This window comes from Chiloscyllium plagiosum, chromosome 18 (assembly GCF_004010195.1).
Source record: "Chiloscyllium plagiosum isolate BGI_BamShark_2017 chromosome 18, ASM401019v2, whole genome shotgun sequence".
Taxonomy (NCBI): domain Eukaryota; kingdom Metazoa; phylum Chordata; class Chondrichthyes; order Orectolobiformes; family Hemiscylliidae; genus Chiloscyllium; species Chiloscyllium plagiosum.
The window spans coordinates 19,307,407-19,325,432 of record NC_057727.1 but is presented as its reverse complement, the minus strand read 5'-3'; the positions used below and the strand labels follow the sequence as shown (position 1 = coordinate 19,325,432).

Genomic DNA, 18,026 nt, shown 5'->3' with positions numbered 1-18,026 from the left:
CCAAGAACCTGGATTTGGTTCCAGCTTGGGTACTGTCTATGTGGAGTTTGAAGGCTCTCCTTGTATCTGTGTGGGTTTCTTCTAATCTCAAGTTTTGTCCCAGAGTCTAAAAATGTGCAGGATAGATGGATTGGCCACGCTAAATTGCTCATAGTGCCCAGAGTTGTGTAGGCGAGGTGAATTAGCCATGGGAAATGTGGGGTTATGGGGATTGGTGTGGGGTTGGGGTGTCAGTGCAGATAGAATCCCTACTGGGCAGACTATGATTCTAAGCTGGCACAGCAAAGTGGGGAACAGTGACCTCCTCCTGTTATTTCTGCGACTTCTTCATAATATTTTAATTTTTAAAAATCTTAATTTGAAAATGTTGCATTAATAGTTAAAGTGGAAAATTGTTTTCTTCTTGGAATGTGGGTGCATTTATTGACTGTCCCTTGATATGCAGAAGTGGTGCTGCCCCTTTTTAGAGACTTGCTTATCAAATTCATGCTTCCCAGGAGAAGTCACTGAGTGATATTGGGCTAGTCATGTGTATGCTTCCAATCTTTTGATAGCTTTAATGGTCAGGTGGTATTTCTGTGCGGAGTAGAATTGCCCATCTGAGAGGAAACAATTACGACTCATGCTGGCTGAGTCAGGTCAGTATTGAGTCTCGTTACATGTGGGCTGTTAGGACTTAGTTGTTCCAAAGCTATATTATTTCCACTTGCTCTGAATGTTTTTTAATGTTTAAGATAAAATTATACTTTAATTCCAAGGTTAATCATGGAAAATTTAGTGCACGAAACAGATTGAAGTATTTTCCAAGGGCAGTGGGTGGAATTTTCTTCAATCTGAAGTTGATTGCTCTTCCGAACAGAAGCTCTCTTCTCCCCCCCCCCCCTTATCTGTCAACCCCTGAGGCACACTTCGATGATGAACCTTCCATAATTAATGGAATATAATCTATCTTTTAGGGATAAAACCCACTTCCACTTGGTTCTGTATCATTTTAGTTGTTTTCTATACCTGCCATTAATTAGTGAAATCAGTTATTCTTCACTGCTCCAACAAGTTGCTCTACCTGTAATTATCATGTTGCAAAGTACTTGTTGGTTCCCATTTCCTCATACTTTAGAGAATGCTTTGCACTTGGAACAGATGCCTTTGCTTTATGTAAAAATGCAAAGACACCATAACTTTGTGGAGTTTCCTGTGGTTACTAATTGTACAGTTATGATCTGCCTGTACTGCTTGTAAACAAAGCTTTTCACTGTACTTAGGTGCATGTGACAATAAATCAATCAAATAAAAAAGAAATGTACCAAAACAACTGTCAATTCACTCTCAAGAAATGTGTTCTCTAACATCTTTATTCTGTTTTAGCTGACTGCGGAAAAGAAGATTGACAAAAACCTCCTTCCACCAAAGAAGATCATTGGCAAAAAATCCAAAACATTTGTAGAAAAAAGGCAGAAAGAATTAGAAGTCTATTTGCAAATGCTTATAGCAAAGTTCCCATTTGCTGCACCAAAAGTCTTATCATTCTTTCTGAATTTTCATCTATATGTAAGTTTTTGAGTGTAAATTTCTTGTACTCTATATTTGGTGCTTAAGCACTTGGTTTTGCACGTTTGACATAATTAATTGTTTGTATTGATAAATGCATTTATTAAGTTTAAGATAGATTAATGTGCAGGCTTTCTCCTCCCCAATCCATCACAAATTTTAAAAATGCTCTCAGTAGATATTACTGTCATTGGTAATGTTTCCCATTCTTACTTGCCACAATAAAATACTTTGATTCTTCTTAAACTGCTGTATGCAGAAATTTGATGCATGAGTGGCTTGCTTGGTCACATCCAGAAGGCAGTTAAGAACTCCATGTTGGTGTCTGACTACATTTATATATGCTAAATAGGGTAAGGATGGCTTATTTCCTTCTCAAATGATGCCAACAAAGCAGTTGTGATAATCTGACAGTTTATAGCCACTCTTTCAGATTATCGATCTTTTTAAAAAAGACAAAATTACCAAATAGTTCTGGTAAAATTTGATACAGGTTGTCAATGGTAGAAATGCAGGTCTTTTAAGGGACAGTCAGGAAAGTTCCTAATTTGACTGAGAGCAAGTTATACTCATTGGACTTTGTACTTGAGAGCCCAGTAGAATGTTCTCTTCTGGCAAGTGAAGGGACCAGATTGGAAAGATGAAAACTAATATGTGACTAAGTTAAATTAGATTTATAATAAAACTCATGTAAATCAAGAAAAACCTTTTATTGACTCACTCAACTTGTGGATAATTGTTTGCTATACATGCTTTCAGTTATTTAGTTCACTCTTCTTATTAGTCAAGTAACAATACAATTCTCAATAAGCAGTGTTATACCTGACACTAATGTCCTAGATTTTCTTGCATAACTTGCTTATCCTCTATACTTGAAATGAAAAGTTTCTTAACACGTACAAATACAGTAACTTTGTATGTGTATCAAATTTTTTTTCTGTTGAAAAAGTACACACCTCACTAATTTTCTATATCTAAACTCTTTCAACTCTACACCCCTCTGGTAAATCTGCACTATTTCCATCAGACCTCTGGAGCAATCTAGGTTTTATTTATTCCAATAGGAGAGACTGTAATCCAGAATACACAATTCTCCTGTGGGCAAAGTTTAAAAATCACCCAACACCAGGTTATAGACCAACAGGTTTATTTGGAAGCACTAGCTTTCAGAGTGCTGACCCTTCATCAGGTGATTGTCAATGTGACATTTTTAAAGTTTTTTTTTAAAGCTACACGTTACAATATCCTTGCCTTCAATTTCCCTTCTTTTAAAAGTCCTCCAAATGTCTTTACTGTTTATAAGATTGCTTTATTTTCCAAACGTAAAATGCAACTTTAAGATACTTAAGGTGCTGAAATTTGCTTTCACCCTTGGAGCTAGATAATATAGTCAGTATTATAGAAAGCAAAGAAAAATAGAGCATGCTGCACCATTCATTATGATCGTGGCTAGTCAGACAACTCAGTACTAGTCTAGTGATAATACCTCAAGAACAAACCTTTTCTGTCCATAATTAAATAAATTCCAGGCTGAAATCAATCTTTCTTTTTGTGGTATTAACACTTTAAACACTCAAATTGAAATTATATACACCAGTAATCTATTTTAGTTTCATTTATCAATATCTGATGTAATAAAAGTTCATCATTTCAACCAGATCATTGGTTACTCAATAGACTGACATAAAATTCCCTGGAAGTCCATTTGTAATATGTAAGAGAAATCTTAATCTTATAAGATCTATTAGGTATTTGTGAAGCAGAGCATATTTATAAGTCATGCATAACTAATGCTGGTTTTACAAAGAAATGTTCTAAATGATCTTTGCCTCTCTTTGTCTCACAATGCTGATTTATGAGGAATAATTCTAAGATCTTCTCAGCTTTCAGAATATCACATTGATTTTAAAATACGCCACTAAAGGAGTAGTTAATCACTGACTGAACACTCTCTAAATTCCGGAGACAGGCTTTTATGTTTTTGCATTCACAAAGTTGGTTTGTGACAAAAAAAATTCTCATTTTGAAATAGGTGAAGAATCAACTTTGGAAAAATGTATGATTCTTAATAATTATCTACCTATGTAAAACTTGGTTAAACGTATAAATCTTTTTAATTCTGTTTCCTTTCATAGGAGATAAATGGCATTACGGCTGCCCTTGCTGAACAACTGTTTCACAAAGGTATGCTTGTTGATTCTGAATTTTAAACGTTTTGACATAATGCTATTGCAAATGTCTTCTGCCTGGTGTCTTTGTTAAGACTGCAATAATTTCATTATGTTAGTAATGAAGCACGTGTATTGAAGTTATTTTTTACATTTGGACTTGGGAACTGGGTGGTGGTGGCTTGGCCAGCATTTAGTCCCCACTTGTAACTCTAATTCTAAAGCAACAATCACATTGCTGTGGAACTGGAATCATATGTAGTGCAGACCAGGTTTGGACATTAGTAAACCAGATAGGTTTTTATAACCGTTGACAATGGTCACATGGTTGCCAATAGATTAACTTTTTATTTAATATTTTTATTGATGTCAAATCCCACCATCTGCCACGGTGGGATTTGAAATCATGCCCTTTAGAACATTAGAATTTTAAAGTAGTGGCAAATAGGCTTGATTACTTTTCTGAAGTGTTTCTGAAAAGAATAAATGTAGGTCAGACATTCTTTCCAGAAAAGTGACATAATTCAATAGATGTTAACAACAGGGAATTCCTGGAGTGTTAATGGATGATTATTAATTCTGTGGTGGTTTCTGACAGGTGAGGAAAATATCAAGGACCATTAGCTTGGTTTTTTTTGAAGTTTAGGATAATCAGTGTTTTTATAAGCTTAGGAAAAACCCAGTGTTTAAAGGTTTTTGGGCACTTTAGAGGATACCTGACTGAAGCCAGATGCATTACAACAAAAAGAACAGAACAGGTCAGGGAAAGCACAGTTACCTCAGTAGAAGTGTTTAGTTTGTGCAACTTGTCAACTAGCAGTGATTTGTATTTTTTTTCCCCCAGAAGTTTGAAGGTTCTTAAAATGCTGAGAGAGTCTGAACTCTTGGTTTTGAGAGTATTCATTTAAGAAGACCACAAAATTCAGAGGAAAGAATTGAGCAAAGTCAGTTAAATTAACATTCAAGATTTGTTGTCGAGGTTACTTGGTTGATTGGTGTTTGGGGATAAATTAAGTTTTTTTTTGTTGGGTGACTTAAGATTTTTTCCTAATTCTATATCTAGATAATTTTTTTTGATTTTTGTCCTTTTATATGATAAAATTCTGTTGTAAAAGATACTGTGATTTGATTTGTCCAGTAGTACCGTCACCAGGATCACAACATTGCACTAAATGACAAACAAAAGATAAGGAGCACCATTTTGTAACTGATACCTCAATTTTCTTTCCCACCTTGAGAGGGATAAAGGCTCAACAATATTCCTTACATTTTATGCTGCATGGTATAATGTGACTAACCTTAACATTCTAGTACATATGAAAAACATTATGGCTAACAATCTCATTCTCAGTGTTACTTTATTACAGATACAAGGTGGCTTTTTGTTTTGCCTGATAAAGTGCAAACAAGTTACTTGTGGGTTTTCCTGAGGTAGAAACAAAATTTAGAAGCAATTACAGTTGCTGTATGATTGATCAAGAGTTAGAAAACAACCACATTTACTTAAGTTTCTCTTACTAAACCAGTTCCCCGTAAAATATACTTGAGTGACAGTTTTATCGGGTTTAACAGCTAAATCATCACAGCCATATTTTTAACTAAATTATCATCTTATTGTTGATAATACCGTAAGCGATTTTTTTTTTATTTTGCCATTTATGTGAATGGTAATTAAAATATAATTTTTTTGTCCATGCATGATTACACTAACTTCAGCACAGACTGTTCCACGACTAGTTACATTTGATTCTGCTGAGTAGTACAACTGTGACTGTGTTATTGGTCACTTGTAATCTTTCCTAGTTCCATGAACAGCAATTCAAAAGTCCAGTTTTAGTCAGAGCCATCATCTCAGACTTTCTGTATGTAGCTGAGCAGTTGCAGATAGGTGGCTCTGCAGCCTCATGCTATTTACCAATACCATGTTGTGAACATTTTGAGGTGAAAATAAATTCCTGGGAACTATTGATAATTTAGCGCAGTTGAGAATTGCGGCATAGAAGTTTATAAGGTATTTTCTTGATGCAGCTGAGAAAAACTGGCTTTGGAGTAATTAAGAGTGTGGTCATAGAAAATCAGTACAGGAGTAGGCCATTTGGCTCTTTGAATCTACACCATCATTCAGTATGGTTATGGATGTTCATCCTATTCAGTGCCTTATTTCCCACATTCTCCCATACCCTTGTACGCTCTTCAGCCTTAAGAATGAAATCTACTTTGTTCTTGAAAATATCCAGTATTCTAGCGTCAATCACTTTGTGGCAAGGATGTCACATAGGATTACCATTTCCTGGGTAAGGGCATTTCTCCTAATCTCAATCCTAATTTGTTTACTCTACAATCTTAGACTGTGACTCCTGATTCTGGACTGTCTGATCATCAGGAACTTGCTTCCTAAATTTGTTCTGTCTAGTCCTGTTAGAATTTTATTGGTCTTACTGTTTAGTTAAAAGGCTAACATTGTGCTGGTCATTACTTGTGACCAGTCCTGGAATATTAAGGTATTAGAGGAGGTGATGGCTGAGTAGTATTATCACTGAACTGTCAATCCAGAGACCCAGGTAATGTTCTGGGACCTGAATTTGAATCTCACCAGGGCAGATGGTGGAATTAAGAGTCTGGTGATGATCATGAATCCATTGCTGATTTAAAAAAAAAACCTATTTGGTTCACTAATGTCTTTATGGAAGGAAACTGCCATCCTTACCAGGTCTGGCCTACATGTGACTCCAGACCCACAGCAATATGGTTAACTCTACGATGGGCAATAAATGCTGGCCTAGTCAGCAATGTCCTCATCTCTTGGATGAATAAAATGCAGTCTTCAGAGAAATGATTATGGAGGCAGTCTGTAATACTTTGAGAAAGTTCCAAGGCAAATGTTTGGTTGTTTTGTTTCATGTTTACCAATTAGCTCTGTGAGTCAAGTTGTATTGTTTCGCTTTGCTGAACTTTGTCAAGTTTATTTTGTTCAAAACAATGGAATCTTGTGCTTTATTCTCTTAGTAAGTAACTGTAATGTCAAACTTTGTTTACTTTTAATAAGTTACTGCTCCCATCTGGGATTGTATAGTAATTAGGTGGTCTTGTTCAGGATTATAACACTGGCTAAGACAGAAAAGAGAGCTAGCTGATAACCTTTTAGCTGAAAATTAGTGATAAGTCTTCATCTAGCTTTTGAACTTGCCATAGTGTTTTACAGGAGCTTGCTCATCTTGGCATGCTTGTTTCCAGGAAGGAAGGAAGGAAAGAGATGTAATTTCAAGAATTAGCATGAAAGGTTGACCAGGGTGTAAATAATAAATAATATATTTGCAAATTTTCCAATTCTGAATCAACATGCCATTCATACTTGTATTCTAGCTTTTTTTTACTTCCAAATGTTTTTTTATTCTTAATTCGTTCTTATAGGTGAACAGTTGCTCTTGGTAGGTGAAGCTTTTTGTCTTCGACCACTACAATTGTATGCGATCACTCAACAGCTAAGACTAGCCAGTCCCACCTGTGCCAATGGTGATGCCAAGACTGACCTTGGACACATCCTGGATTTTGCATGTAGACTTAAGTATTTAAAGGTAAAAATGTATAATTTCAAAAAGGCAATAGTAAAATCTAATATAAACTGGCAGAATTTACACTGTCCTTTTTATAGCTTGCAAATTTTGATTTATGTCTGTTAATGTTTTCTCAATAACTTAATTAGTTGCTTATGAGGTTTGTTGTGGTGCAAAAAGCATACACTGTAAATGAAACAATCTTATTAAACCTAAATGTTTTCTGGATAGAATATTTTGGAATTAATGTGAATCATTTTATGTTTCTGTCCTTTTGATCAGGCAGTTTTGAGAATGGCATTGACCTGTTTTACATTTCTTTAAAATGCTGCTTTCTTGATTTAAAAAGAAATCTTTAACTCTATTTCGTATCTCTTTGTAAACAATTCAGCTGAAGTTTAAATTTGGCATGGGAAGAGCTTCCATTTTCATGCAGCAGAAACTGTCAATATCTCTGCTTTTTTCATTTAAATTATTTTCATTTGTAACAGATAACAGGCACCAGAGGATCTGTTGGGAGCAGTAACATTGAAGAACATCTCCTTAAATTCAATCTATCAATTTTCAAGTCTGTCCATCAAATTGAGGTCAGTAAAAGAGGGTAATTGAGTTAATTTATATTAAATTTGAGTTTTAAAAAGTTCTCTAAATCATGTTTTCCTTAGTTTCCAGCCAACAGTAAATCAGTCGAGATATAATATGACAGGGTCTGTATGTTTAAGGAAACTAATTTCTGGTTGACTTGAGATAAGTCTCTCAAAAAAGTAAGGTGTTGTAGCTGGTTTGAGTGAAATAGTGTCATTAAATTTGCGAGGAAAGAATCAAATTGATTTTTTTTTCTTGCTCTCACCCTGGATGCAGTCCAAATTACTAGAAGTTGTGGGATGCAAAAGTGAATGCTCAGTAATCAATGAAATTCCTTCCATGTGTAACTTGAGCATGATATCATCTTATGCAGCTTTGTTGTATTTTGATTTATTATAAATGCAAGTTGCTGTTCACAGCTTCTCCATCTCAGTTGAAGTATGATTCATGTTTCCAGAGAATGCATGCAAACAATTTACCGAAATGTACTATTTAAGAGTAGTAGTAAACCATTTGAGTCCTCCAGTCCACCATGCAATTCAGTAAGATCTGACTGTGAGGCCTCAACTCCATCTTCACGTTTACCCTTGGTAACCTGAGCTGCTTGACCAACAAGGGTTGATCTACCTCTCTATCAAAGATATTTAGCAATTGGCTCCATCATCTTTTGAGTAAGATGATTTCAAAGATCCCAGTTCTCAGAGTATCTCCTCATCTCTCTCTTAATTGGAAGATTGCCTATTTTTAACCTGCATTCCCAACTTCTAGTTTCACCATCAACAGTTTCAAATCCTCTCAAGATCTTGTTTGTTTCATAAATGCTTCTTATTCTTCTAAACTTCACTAGATCTTTCTTACTTGCCATATCTCAATATCAAGATTAGAGTGGTGTTGGAAATGCACAGCAGGTCGGGCAGCATCCGTGGAACATCAAAATCGACGCTTTGGACAGGAGTCCTTCATCAGAAATGAGGCTGAAAGCCTTGGAGGTGGAGAGATAAATGGGAGGGGATGAGGTTCTGGCTCTTTTTCATTCGAATCCTCCCACTTCCTCCAGACGAAAGGGGTAGCCATGGGCACCTGCATGGGTCCCAGCTATGTCTGTGTGTTTGTCGGCTACAATTTCACCAACACATTCCACCCCGACCTTAAATTCACCTGGACCATCTCTAACACCTCCTCCCCCCACCTTCCTAGACCCCTCCACCTCCATCAACAACTGACATCCCAGCCCCACCCCCTCCCATTTATCTCCCCAACACCGAGGATTCCAGTCTCATTCCTGATGAACGACTCCTGCCCAAAACCATTGTTTTTCCTGATCCTCTGATGCTGTCTGACCTGCTGTGCATTTCCAGCACGACTCTAATCTCCAGCATCTGCAGTCCTCACTTTCGCCTAGATCTCAATATCAGTTGAGCTAACTTTTGTGAATGCATTTATATTATTTATTAAATGAGGCTGAAACTGTATACAGTACTTCAAATGAGATCTCACTAATGCCTTTTTGAAATTGTAGCTAAGCATCTCTATTTGGCTATTACCCTTACAATAATTCTACCGGCAGCAAAGAGATTAATGAGCAGTTAATCTGTTTTTGAAGCAGTGGTTGAAGGATAAATGCTGATCAGGATACAGGAAGAACTTCCCTGCTCTTCAAACAGTGCTGAGCAGTCTCTACAAGAGGAAAGGCTGTTCCCAGATTTAATGTCTGTTTTGAAAAATTGCATGAGCATCTCTTAGCTACATTCCTTTTACTTTAAATTGGGTGTAAGTCTGTATGCAATGATCTTATGTACTTTGTGAATTTTAGGACTCGAGATTACAGGAAAGCAAGGGAAGCAATAAAGGAATTGAGGAATAGAGGAATCAGCAATAGAGGAATTGAGTTCCGGAGTCCTGAGGTCATGATGCAGTTGTATAAGACTCTGGTGCGGCCGCATCTGGAATATTGTGTGCAGTTTTGGTCGCCATACTATAGGAAGGATGTGGAGGCACTGGAACGGGTGCAGAGGAGGTTTACCAGGATGTTGCCTGGTATGGAAGGAAGATCGTATGAGGAAAGACTGAGACACTTGGGGCTATTTTCATTAGGGAAAAGAAGGTTTAGGGGTGACTTGATTGAGGTGTACAAGATGATTAGGGGGTTAGATAGGATTGACAGTGTGAACCTTTTCCCGCGTATGGAGTCGGGTATTACAAGGGGGCATAGCTTTAAATTAAGGGGGGGTAGATATAGGACTGAAGTTAGGGGTAGGTTCTTCACTCAGCGAGTCGTAAGTTCATGGAATGCCCTGCCAGTAGCAGTGGTGGACTCTCCCTCTTTATGGGCATTTAAGCGGGCATTGGATAGGTATATGGAGGATAGTGGGTTAGTATAGGTTAGGTGGGCTTGGATCGGCGCAACATCGAGGGCCAAAGGGCCTGTACTGCGCTGTATTCTTCTATGTTCTATGAATTCAGTGGAGACATGAAGCGTAGTGTCATTTGAAAGAGTGCAGATTTGAATTAAGCTTTGAAACTTTATTCAAATTTTTTTATTATGTGAACTTTGCAGTGAGAAAAACAGTAAAATTTAATGAAAATCATGTCCACTGTTGCAATGATCCTGCGCCATTTTGAATAATTTACGAATAAGAGAAAGAATTAGATTAGATTACTTACAGTGTGGAAACAGGCCCTTCGGCCCAACAAGTCCATACCAACCCGCCGAAGCGCAACCCACCCAGACCCATTCCCCTACATTTACCCCTTCACCTAACACTACGGGCAATTTAACTTGGCCAATTCACCTAACCTGCACATTTTTGGACTGTGGGAGGAAACTGGAGCACCCGGAGGAAACCCACGCAGACACGGGGAGAACATGCAAACTCCACACAGTCAGTCGCCTGAGGTGGGAATTGAACCCGGGTCTCTGGCGCTGTGAGGCAGCAGTGCTAACCACTGTGCCACCGTGCCGCCCTCGAAGAAAGAAAGAATAGAAAGATAGAGCTGAAAGAGAGTCCAGCTCATCAATGACAGCTGCATTGCCACCCATCCTCCACTGCCTTGCTGCTGCCTACACTGGACCAACCAACGTTGAATTTGCCACTCTTCAGGAACCATCTTTTGCTTCTGGTTCAAATCTCCTCTGCCACTGCCTCACCGCCTGTGCCGAACCCATCGATCTCAGATTCATATCTCTCACTGCTGGGTCCATCTTGTCGATGTTTCCGTGATGCCTGACCATCACCGGTCTGTCACTGCGAGCACCCGACCCAACTAACGACAATGTCACTGATCCTTTGCCACCTTGCTGATGTCGCTTCTGCCACTGTAGCAACTGCCTATTCTGATGCTAGGTCCTGTGCTTGCCCTGGATAAGTAAGTAAGGATTCATTTTGAATCTGCTCTGGGGTCGTAAACTGCCACCACGAGTCCGTGCTGGGATCCCTCTCCGCTAATGATGCCAGCCAAGTTGTGACAAGAGGTAAGTAAAGGAAAAAAAAGAGACAAGAAAAAGGAAAGAGAAAAAGGCAAACCCCTACTATGCTGCCATCTTGATGAAGTTTCTCTTGAAAACGTTGATATTTTGAGATATCATTACAAACAAAGGAGTTTACAGAGTAACTTGAGATTTTGAAAAGTTGACGTTGAGTAGGTTGGAATACTGTTTCCAGTTACTGCAAGGGGCCAGAATACTGGGACTAACTAAAATGTTATAAGGTTAAATGTAAGAGATTTAAGACAAAGTAGAAAACCCTTTTTTAATGTTGCGATATGTGCTAGCAGAACTAGTGATTGAGGCACTAAGTGGCATCGGTTGATAATTAAATAAATTTTTTAAAAAATAGATGATCAAGGGAAAAGAGTTTGAAGGATGTGGAAGTAGGTGGGCCCATAGAAATATAAACATGAAAACTTTGGTTTATTTGCCTGTCTGGCAAAACTGATAATTTGAAAATGTTATAGGATGAATGGTGTTTAATAATTGATTTAGCCTCTATTGTGATCCTGTCTGTCTTGATTTTTAACATTTGTATTGTATTGTTACAGATAAATAACTGTGAAGCTAAACAAATTATTGGACTTCCTTCACTGAAGAACTCACTAGCAACAATGAGTGTGGCTTTTACCACTGCTTCAATGAAAGTATGGACCCTCATTTTGTCTGCCTTTGAATGCTTGTGTGTATCTGTATATACATGTTGAGTCGCTTTTAGCTTGATTTATCCCTTGCCTGATGGTACATAATTTTATTGAAAAATGGCTGTGCTGTTTCAAACTATTTTTCAGTGGAGTTGCAATAATTAGCAGTCAATGAATAACATGCTGAGGATTTATTTTTGTGAAAGAGTGGAAGTAGATGCCGAGTCTGCTTGTTTGAAAGTCTAGTTTTAGTCTGAACTTTTGGAACAGACTGATTACAATGGTTTTAAATGTACCTGGATGATAAAACAGACGTGGTTCGGCACTTGTGCAGATTAGAAGAGATTTTGTGGTGCAGCAGTTTGCATGCACTTACTTCACTTGAAGGTGTCAGCATCTTGCCTGATACAGAATGGAATATTTCAATATGGTTTAGAAATAAGGTTCAGGGTGCACAGGTGCTTAACCCTATCACTGGAGACTCTGGTGGAGAAGATTCAGGTGAAAGTGATTTGATTCTGCAAAGGATGGTGAAAGGTGCCATCCTCCCCCTTTCTCTGTCCTCTAGCAGCTGTTTCTGCACTACCTGACCTCCATTCTTCTGCCTATTCTTTCTCTGGAACAAGTGGGATTTGTCATTCTGATGATTGAGCACTTCCTGAATTCTATTAAGTAAAATAGCAGATTACTTGCTTTCCTTAGATAAAGGCCACTGAGTATTTCTAGAAAAATGATGATAAACTATTGAAATTTTGACAAAATATCCCAAACAACTCGTAGTGACTTTAAATCCGTTTCAAATGCAGATTATTTCTAGCAATAGGTGAACTGTGAAATTAAGCATGATTTTAAGCAAAGCTACAATTACTCAACAACTACTTTTACTCATTTTATTTGCTCCTGGGTTGTGAGAGTTACATTGGTCATCTGCTTAGCCTGAGACGATGGATTTGAGGTTACAATTAGATCAACCTTGATCACATTAAATGACTGAGGTGCTGAATATTTACTCCTTGTTTGTTTGTATTCTTCATTGTGCTTGGGAACATTGTGCAGAGCCATCCTCTGGAACCACTAAAGTCTAAATGACTAACGCCAAATGGAGTGTTTTGGCATGGCTGAAGCATTTTGAGTGAAGGTGGGTTTGTAGAAGATGTCCGTGTTGAGTCAGTCACCATTGATGAGGGGTCTAAGGTGGTCCAGATGAACCTAAGGTGGAGGTGGAATTTTCTCTGATACCTTCGTCCCCTTCCTGGACCTCTTCATCCCCATCAACGGTGACTCACTCAACACGGATATCTTCTACAAACCCACTGACTCTCGCAGCTTCCTGGACTACACCTCCTCCCACCCTGCCTCCTGTGAAATTGCGATCTCTTATTCCCAGTTCCTCCACCTCCACCGCACCTGCTCCCAGGAGGATCAGTTCCACCACAGAACACACCAGATAACCGCCTCCTTCAAAGGCCGCAATTTCCTCTTCCACGTGGTCGATGATGCTCTCCAGTGCATCTCATCCACTGCTCACACCTCCACCCTCGAACCCCACCCCTCCAACCGCAACACCCCACCAACCTCCTGTGTACATCGTATCAGCCTCTGCCATTTCTGCCACCTACAAATGGACTCTACCACCAGAGATATATATCCCTACCCACACCTATCTGTCTTCTGTAAAGACTGTTCCCTCCGTGACTCTCTTGTTAGGTCCACATCCTCCACCTACCCTCCCGGTACCTTCCCCTGCCACCACAGGAATTGTAAAACCTGTGCCCACACCTCCCCTCCTCCTCACTTCCACGTCAATCAGAGGTTTACCTGCACTTTCACCCGTGTCATTTACTGTATCCGTTGCTCTCGATGCGGTCTCCTCTACATTGGGGAGACAGGGCGCCTACTTGCAGAACGTTTCAGAGAACATCTCCAGGACGCCCGCACCAACCGACCCCACCGCCCTTGGCCAAAGACTTCAACCCCCCCTCCCGCTCTGCCAAGGACATGCAGGTCCTGGGCCTTCTCCATCGCCATACCCTAACCACCTGACACCTGAAGGAAGAATGCCTCATCTTCCACCTTGGGACCCTAGAACCACAGGGGATCAATGTGGATTTCACCAGTTTCCTCATTTTCCCTCCCCCTACCTTATTCCAGATCCAAATTCCAACTTTGCAACGCCCTTGTGACCTGTCCCTCCTGTCCATCTTTGTTCCCACCTATCCGCTCCTCCCTCCTCTCTGACCTATCATCACTACCCCCACATCCACCTACCTATCGCATTCTCAATAGCCTTGGCCCCCCCCCCATTTATCTTTCCACTCCCTCACAGAACTTGATTTCATTAAGCCTCATTCCTTATGAAGGACTTTTACCTGAAATGTTGATTCTCCTGCTCCTTGGATGCTGCCTGCCCTGTGCTTTTCCAGCACCATACTTCTGACTGTGATCTCCAGCATCTGCAGTCCTCTCCTTCTCCATGGTATTCCCATGTCTTGCTGCCCTTGTTCTTGTCAAGACTCTCGTTCAGCTGTTTAACATCATTAATCATTAATAAAATCATTATCAATCACATTACTGCAAATAGTGATGTCAAACACCTAGGACCAAATCTATAAGACTGAAAGAAGAAATAATCAAAATGCCATGTTGCAAATTAAGTGAGACAATTTAAAAAGTTAACTTTTTTGTGCAATGGAAAAGGTTTTTATATTTTGAGGAAATTTTTAAATTGGAAATTCTTCATTGTTTCTGTGATTTAAGTGATGGCAATCTCCACCTTTTATAAGTTATATGATGATAAATGTGTATTAATCAGGATGATAAACTTGTGTTTTAATCAGGATATGCTTGTACCAGAGGCTTCTGAATTTGAACAGTGGGAAGTGGAGGGGGTGGCTTCTGAGCATCCAGTTGCTGCTGTGGTCCCAAGATGGAATATGCTGACCACACTTGATATGAGTCGTAACCAGATATCAAATATTGACGAATCTGTGGTAAGGAAAAATGGTTCATTTTTATGCATTCAAATTGAGGCTCTTTAGGTCCATTTATGGTGACTCCCATATCTCAGCTGGCGACATCTGTGCTTCAAACTATTGATTATTTTTTCTTTCCGGAAATTCCCTGCACCTCCTGAGAGAGGCAGAAAAACTAAGTGTTCCATCAAATTCCTTTCAACCCATCATAACAGCTCATCAAGCACCATGGCGAGTGTTCCTGTACAGATTTAAGTCTTGTATAAAGACAAATTATTGCAAATAAGTCTCTCCGAATCCTAGAATTTAAATATTATTTGCCTCTTAAAAATATGACTTATATACCAGTATGGGATTGAGAGAAAAAAAATAGACTTTTATGTATAAAATTCCTATGCATTCCTTTTTTATAAAACAATGAGGTTGAACTTGGTATGTAATAAATTTGGAACCAGTTCTACATTTGCCATTTAACTTTCTGTAAACCTGCTAATTGCTTTCAAGTCGACATGCTTGTCTATAGATTTGATAAAATATAGTGGAGTTGCAAGAAAATCTGAAAGTTATGATGAATTAAGTTATAATTGTAAAGCTTACTGCTATGGTATGACATTCTAATAGTTGCAATTGTCTATTTGATCCTTGCAGAGGCATAGGTCAGTTTGTAATTTTTTTTGTCCATTTGCAATGAGAAGTGTCTTTGATATGCTTTCTTTTTGTTGTGACATAATTACATTACTTGATTGAATATGCGAACTTTTTCCAGACTCTGTACTCTTTTCCCACCTTAGTTGAACATACAGGGAAGTAAGTTTCACAATTGAGTTTAGTTAATTTTGACCTCCTAAGGGATGTCTAGTTGTGATGCTGCTTGCCTGTTCTTTGAGAGAAATTAGATATGGCATCATGTGAAAATGAGGGAGCTCTGTCATCATTTGGCAATAATTCTCTCAATAATTAGTCGTCATCAGTGCCTAACTCCAATGGAGTGGGCTTACGGTATGAATGACCGGGTATGAAATCCTTCAGGTAGTCTGCATTCACATCTTGGCCACTGCCTGCAAGGTGGACAAAGCTTAAGAATCAAGATGCCTTGAGGCAAACCTCAGGAAGTTTGCCTTGTCCGCTACAGACTCTTGAGAAAAGTCCATGTGAAAGGGCTGTCTGGAATGCAATCATGTGATGGCGTTGTTTAATTTTACCAGCAAAGAATATAGGTAACTAAAGATAAAAGACAAGATTTAGAGTTCCAACAAAATCAAACAATACTTCTTTGTCTACACCGCTTGCCTGGATTCGGACTCCATAGGCACGTTAGAATACACAATAAATGAGTATGCATTAAAAAAGTTGTCACCTTTGATAACAAAAAGAAAATAATGACAGATTATTGTGGCCCTTCATATTAGAAGAATTCCAAGAATATTCAACAAATTTTTTATATTCAATAGTTTGAAATGGGATTTTTCCCCCTCTAAAATAAACCAATGTCGTTAGCTCCTTTTATCCCTGTTGCTCAGTATATTTCTCATATGGTGACCAGTTTACTTATGAACCTGAACATTTTCATAAGTTGAAATCAGTACTTTTGTTGTAGAATTCTTCTCGAAGCATCATTTGGCTGAAGATTTGCCCTTGGATATTTAGCATGCAATTATAAAGGCAAATTGCATGTTGGTCATTGTCACAAGGGAACTGGAGCATTGGAGTTGGGAAATCTTAATAAAATGTTTGTTTTGTTGAGACTACACCTAGAATACTGACCAAGATTTTGATTTCTACATCGAAAGATATACGGTATTTGTGTTTTTTTTAGATTAAATTAGATTAGATTAGATTACTTACAGTGTGGAAACAGGCCCTTCGGTCCAACAAGTCCACACCGCCCCGCCGAAGCGCAACCCACCCATACCCCTACATTTACCCCTTACCTAACACTACGGGCAATTTAGCATGGCCAATTCACCTGACCTGCACATCTTCGGACTGTGGGAGGAAACCGGAGCACCCGGAGGAAACCCACGCAGACACAGGGAGAATGTGCAAACTCCACACAGTCAGTCGCCTGAGGCTGGAATTGAACCCGCGTCTCTAGCGCTGTGAGGCAGCAGTGCTAACCACTGTGCCACCGTGCCGCCCTTGTGTTGATGATAATAACAGTGAAGATTCACCTGATTGTTTTCTGGATTGACAAGGTTGCCTTAGGGTGAGAGACAGAGTAAACTGGGCCAATAATCTCTAGGCTTTAAAGAATGAGAGGTGAACTAATTGAAAGGTTCAATATTATGGCGTTACTTGCGAGAGTACAAAGAGGTTATTTCTCTGGTTGACGAATGTGAAATATGGGATCATAGCCTCACGATTGATCATTTGGTCAGAGGTGAGAAATCTGTTCATTAGAGGATTGTGTGTTTTTGAAATTGTCTACTCTAGTGGTTATGTATGCACCGTTGTGTTTAAGGTTGAGACTGGTACATTTTTAATGCCTTGGAATTTATGACTAATTAGTGGGAGAGAAAATTGATTTGAGTGAGAAGATTGGTCACCATTGTGTGTCACCATTGTTTGGTATGATCTAGTCTTCTATTTCTCATGTTTGTATTTACTAATGCTGTTCTCACATCTAGTTAGTTGATATTCTTCAACAAAATGATATAATAAGTCCTCAGATCTTTTTCCCCAGAGGCTTTAACTTCACCCCATCCAATTGATGAATTTCAGTTTCAAACTTTGTTCAAAGTTTAAATGCACCAGAATGTAGTGGTAGCGCTTCCATCATTCTTGTTTTGTTAGATTTGAATTCAGTAGGTCCTTACTGTTTTTATAGCTGAAAATGTGTTGCTGGAAAAGCACAGCAGGTCAGGCAGCATCCAAGGAACAGGAGAATCAACGTTTCGGGAATAAGCCCGTCTTCAGGAATGAGGAAAGTGTGTCCAGCAGGCTAAGATAAAAGGTAGGGAGGAGGGACTTGGGGGAGGGGCGTTGGAAATGCGATAGGTGGAAGGAGGTCAAGGTGAAGGTGATAGGCCAGAGTGGGGTGGGGACGGAGAGGTCAGGAAGAAGATTGC

The 18,026-nt window shown here is 38.9% G+C and overlaps 1 protein-coding gene across 5 annotated transcripts in view; it reads left to right on the top strand.

The window, feature by feature from the left end:
• The window catches only part of nisch (nischarin), a 70,575-nt gene that overhangs the window by 10,551 nt on the left and 41,998 nt on the right, over positions 1–18,026 (top strand). For all 5 annotated transcript variants that reach the window (XM_043707875.1, XM_043707876.1, XM_043707877.1 and 2 more), the window contains exons 3-8: positions 1,366–1,548; positions 3,684–3,732; positions 7,128–7,291; positions 7,762–7,857; positions 11,894–11,989; positions 14,824–14,976. In XM_043707875.1, coding sequence (XP_043563810.1) covers positions 1,366–1,548; positions 3,684–3,732; positions 7,128–7,291; positions 7,762–7,857; positions 11,894–11,989; positions 14,824–14,976 — 741 coding nt within the window. The remainder of the gene's footprint in view (positions 1–1,365; positions 1,549–3,683; positions 3,733–7,127; positions 7,292–7,761; positions 7,858–11,893; positions 11,990–14,823; positions 14,977–18,026) is intronic.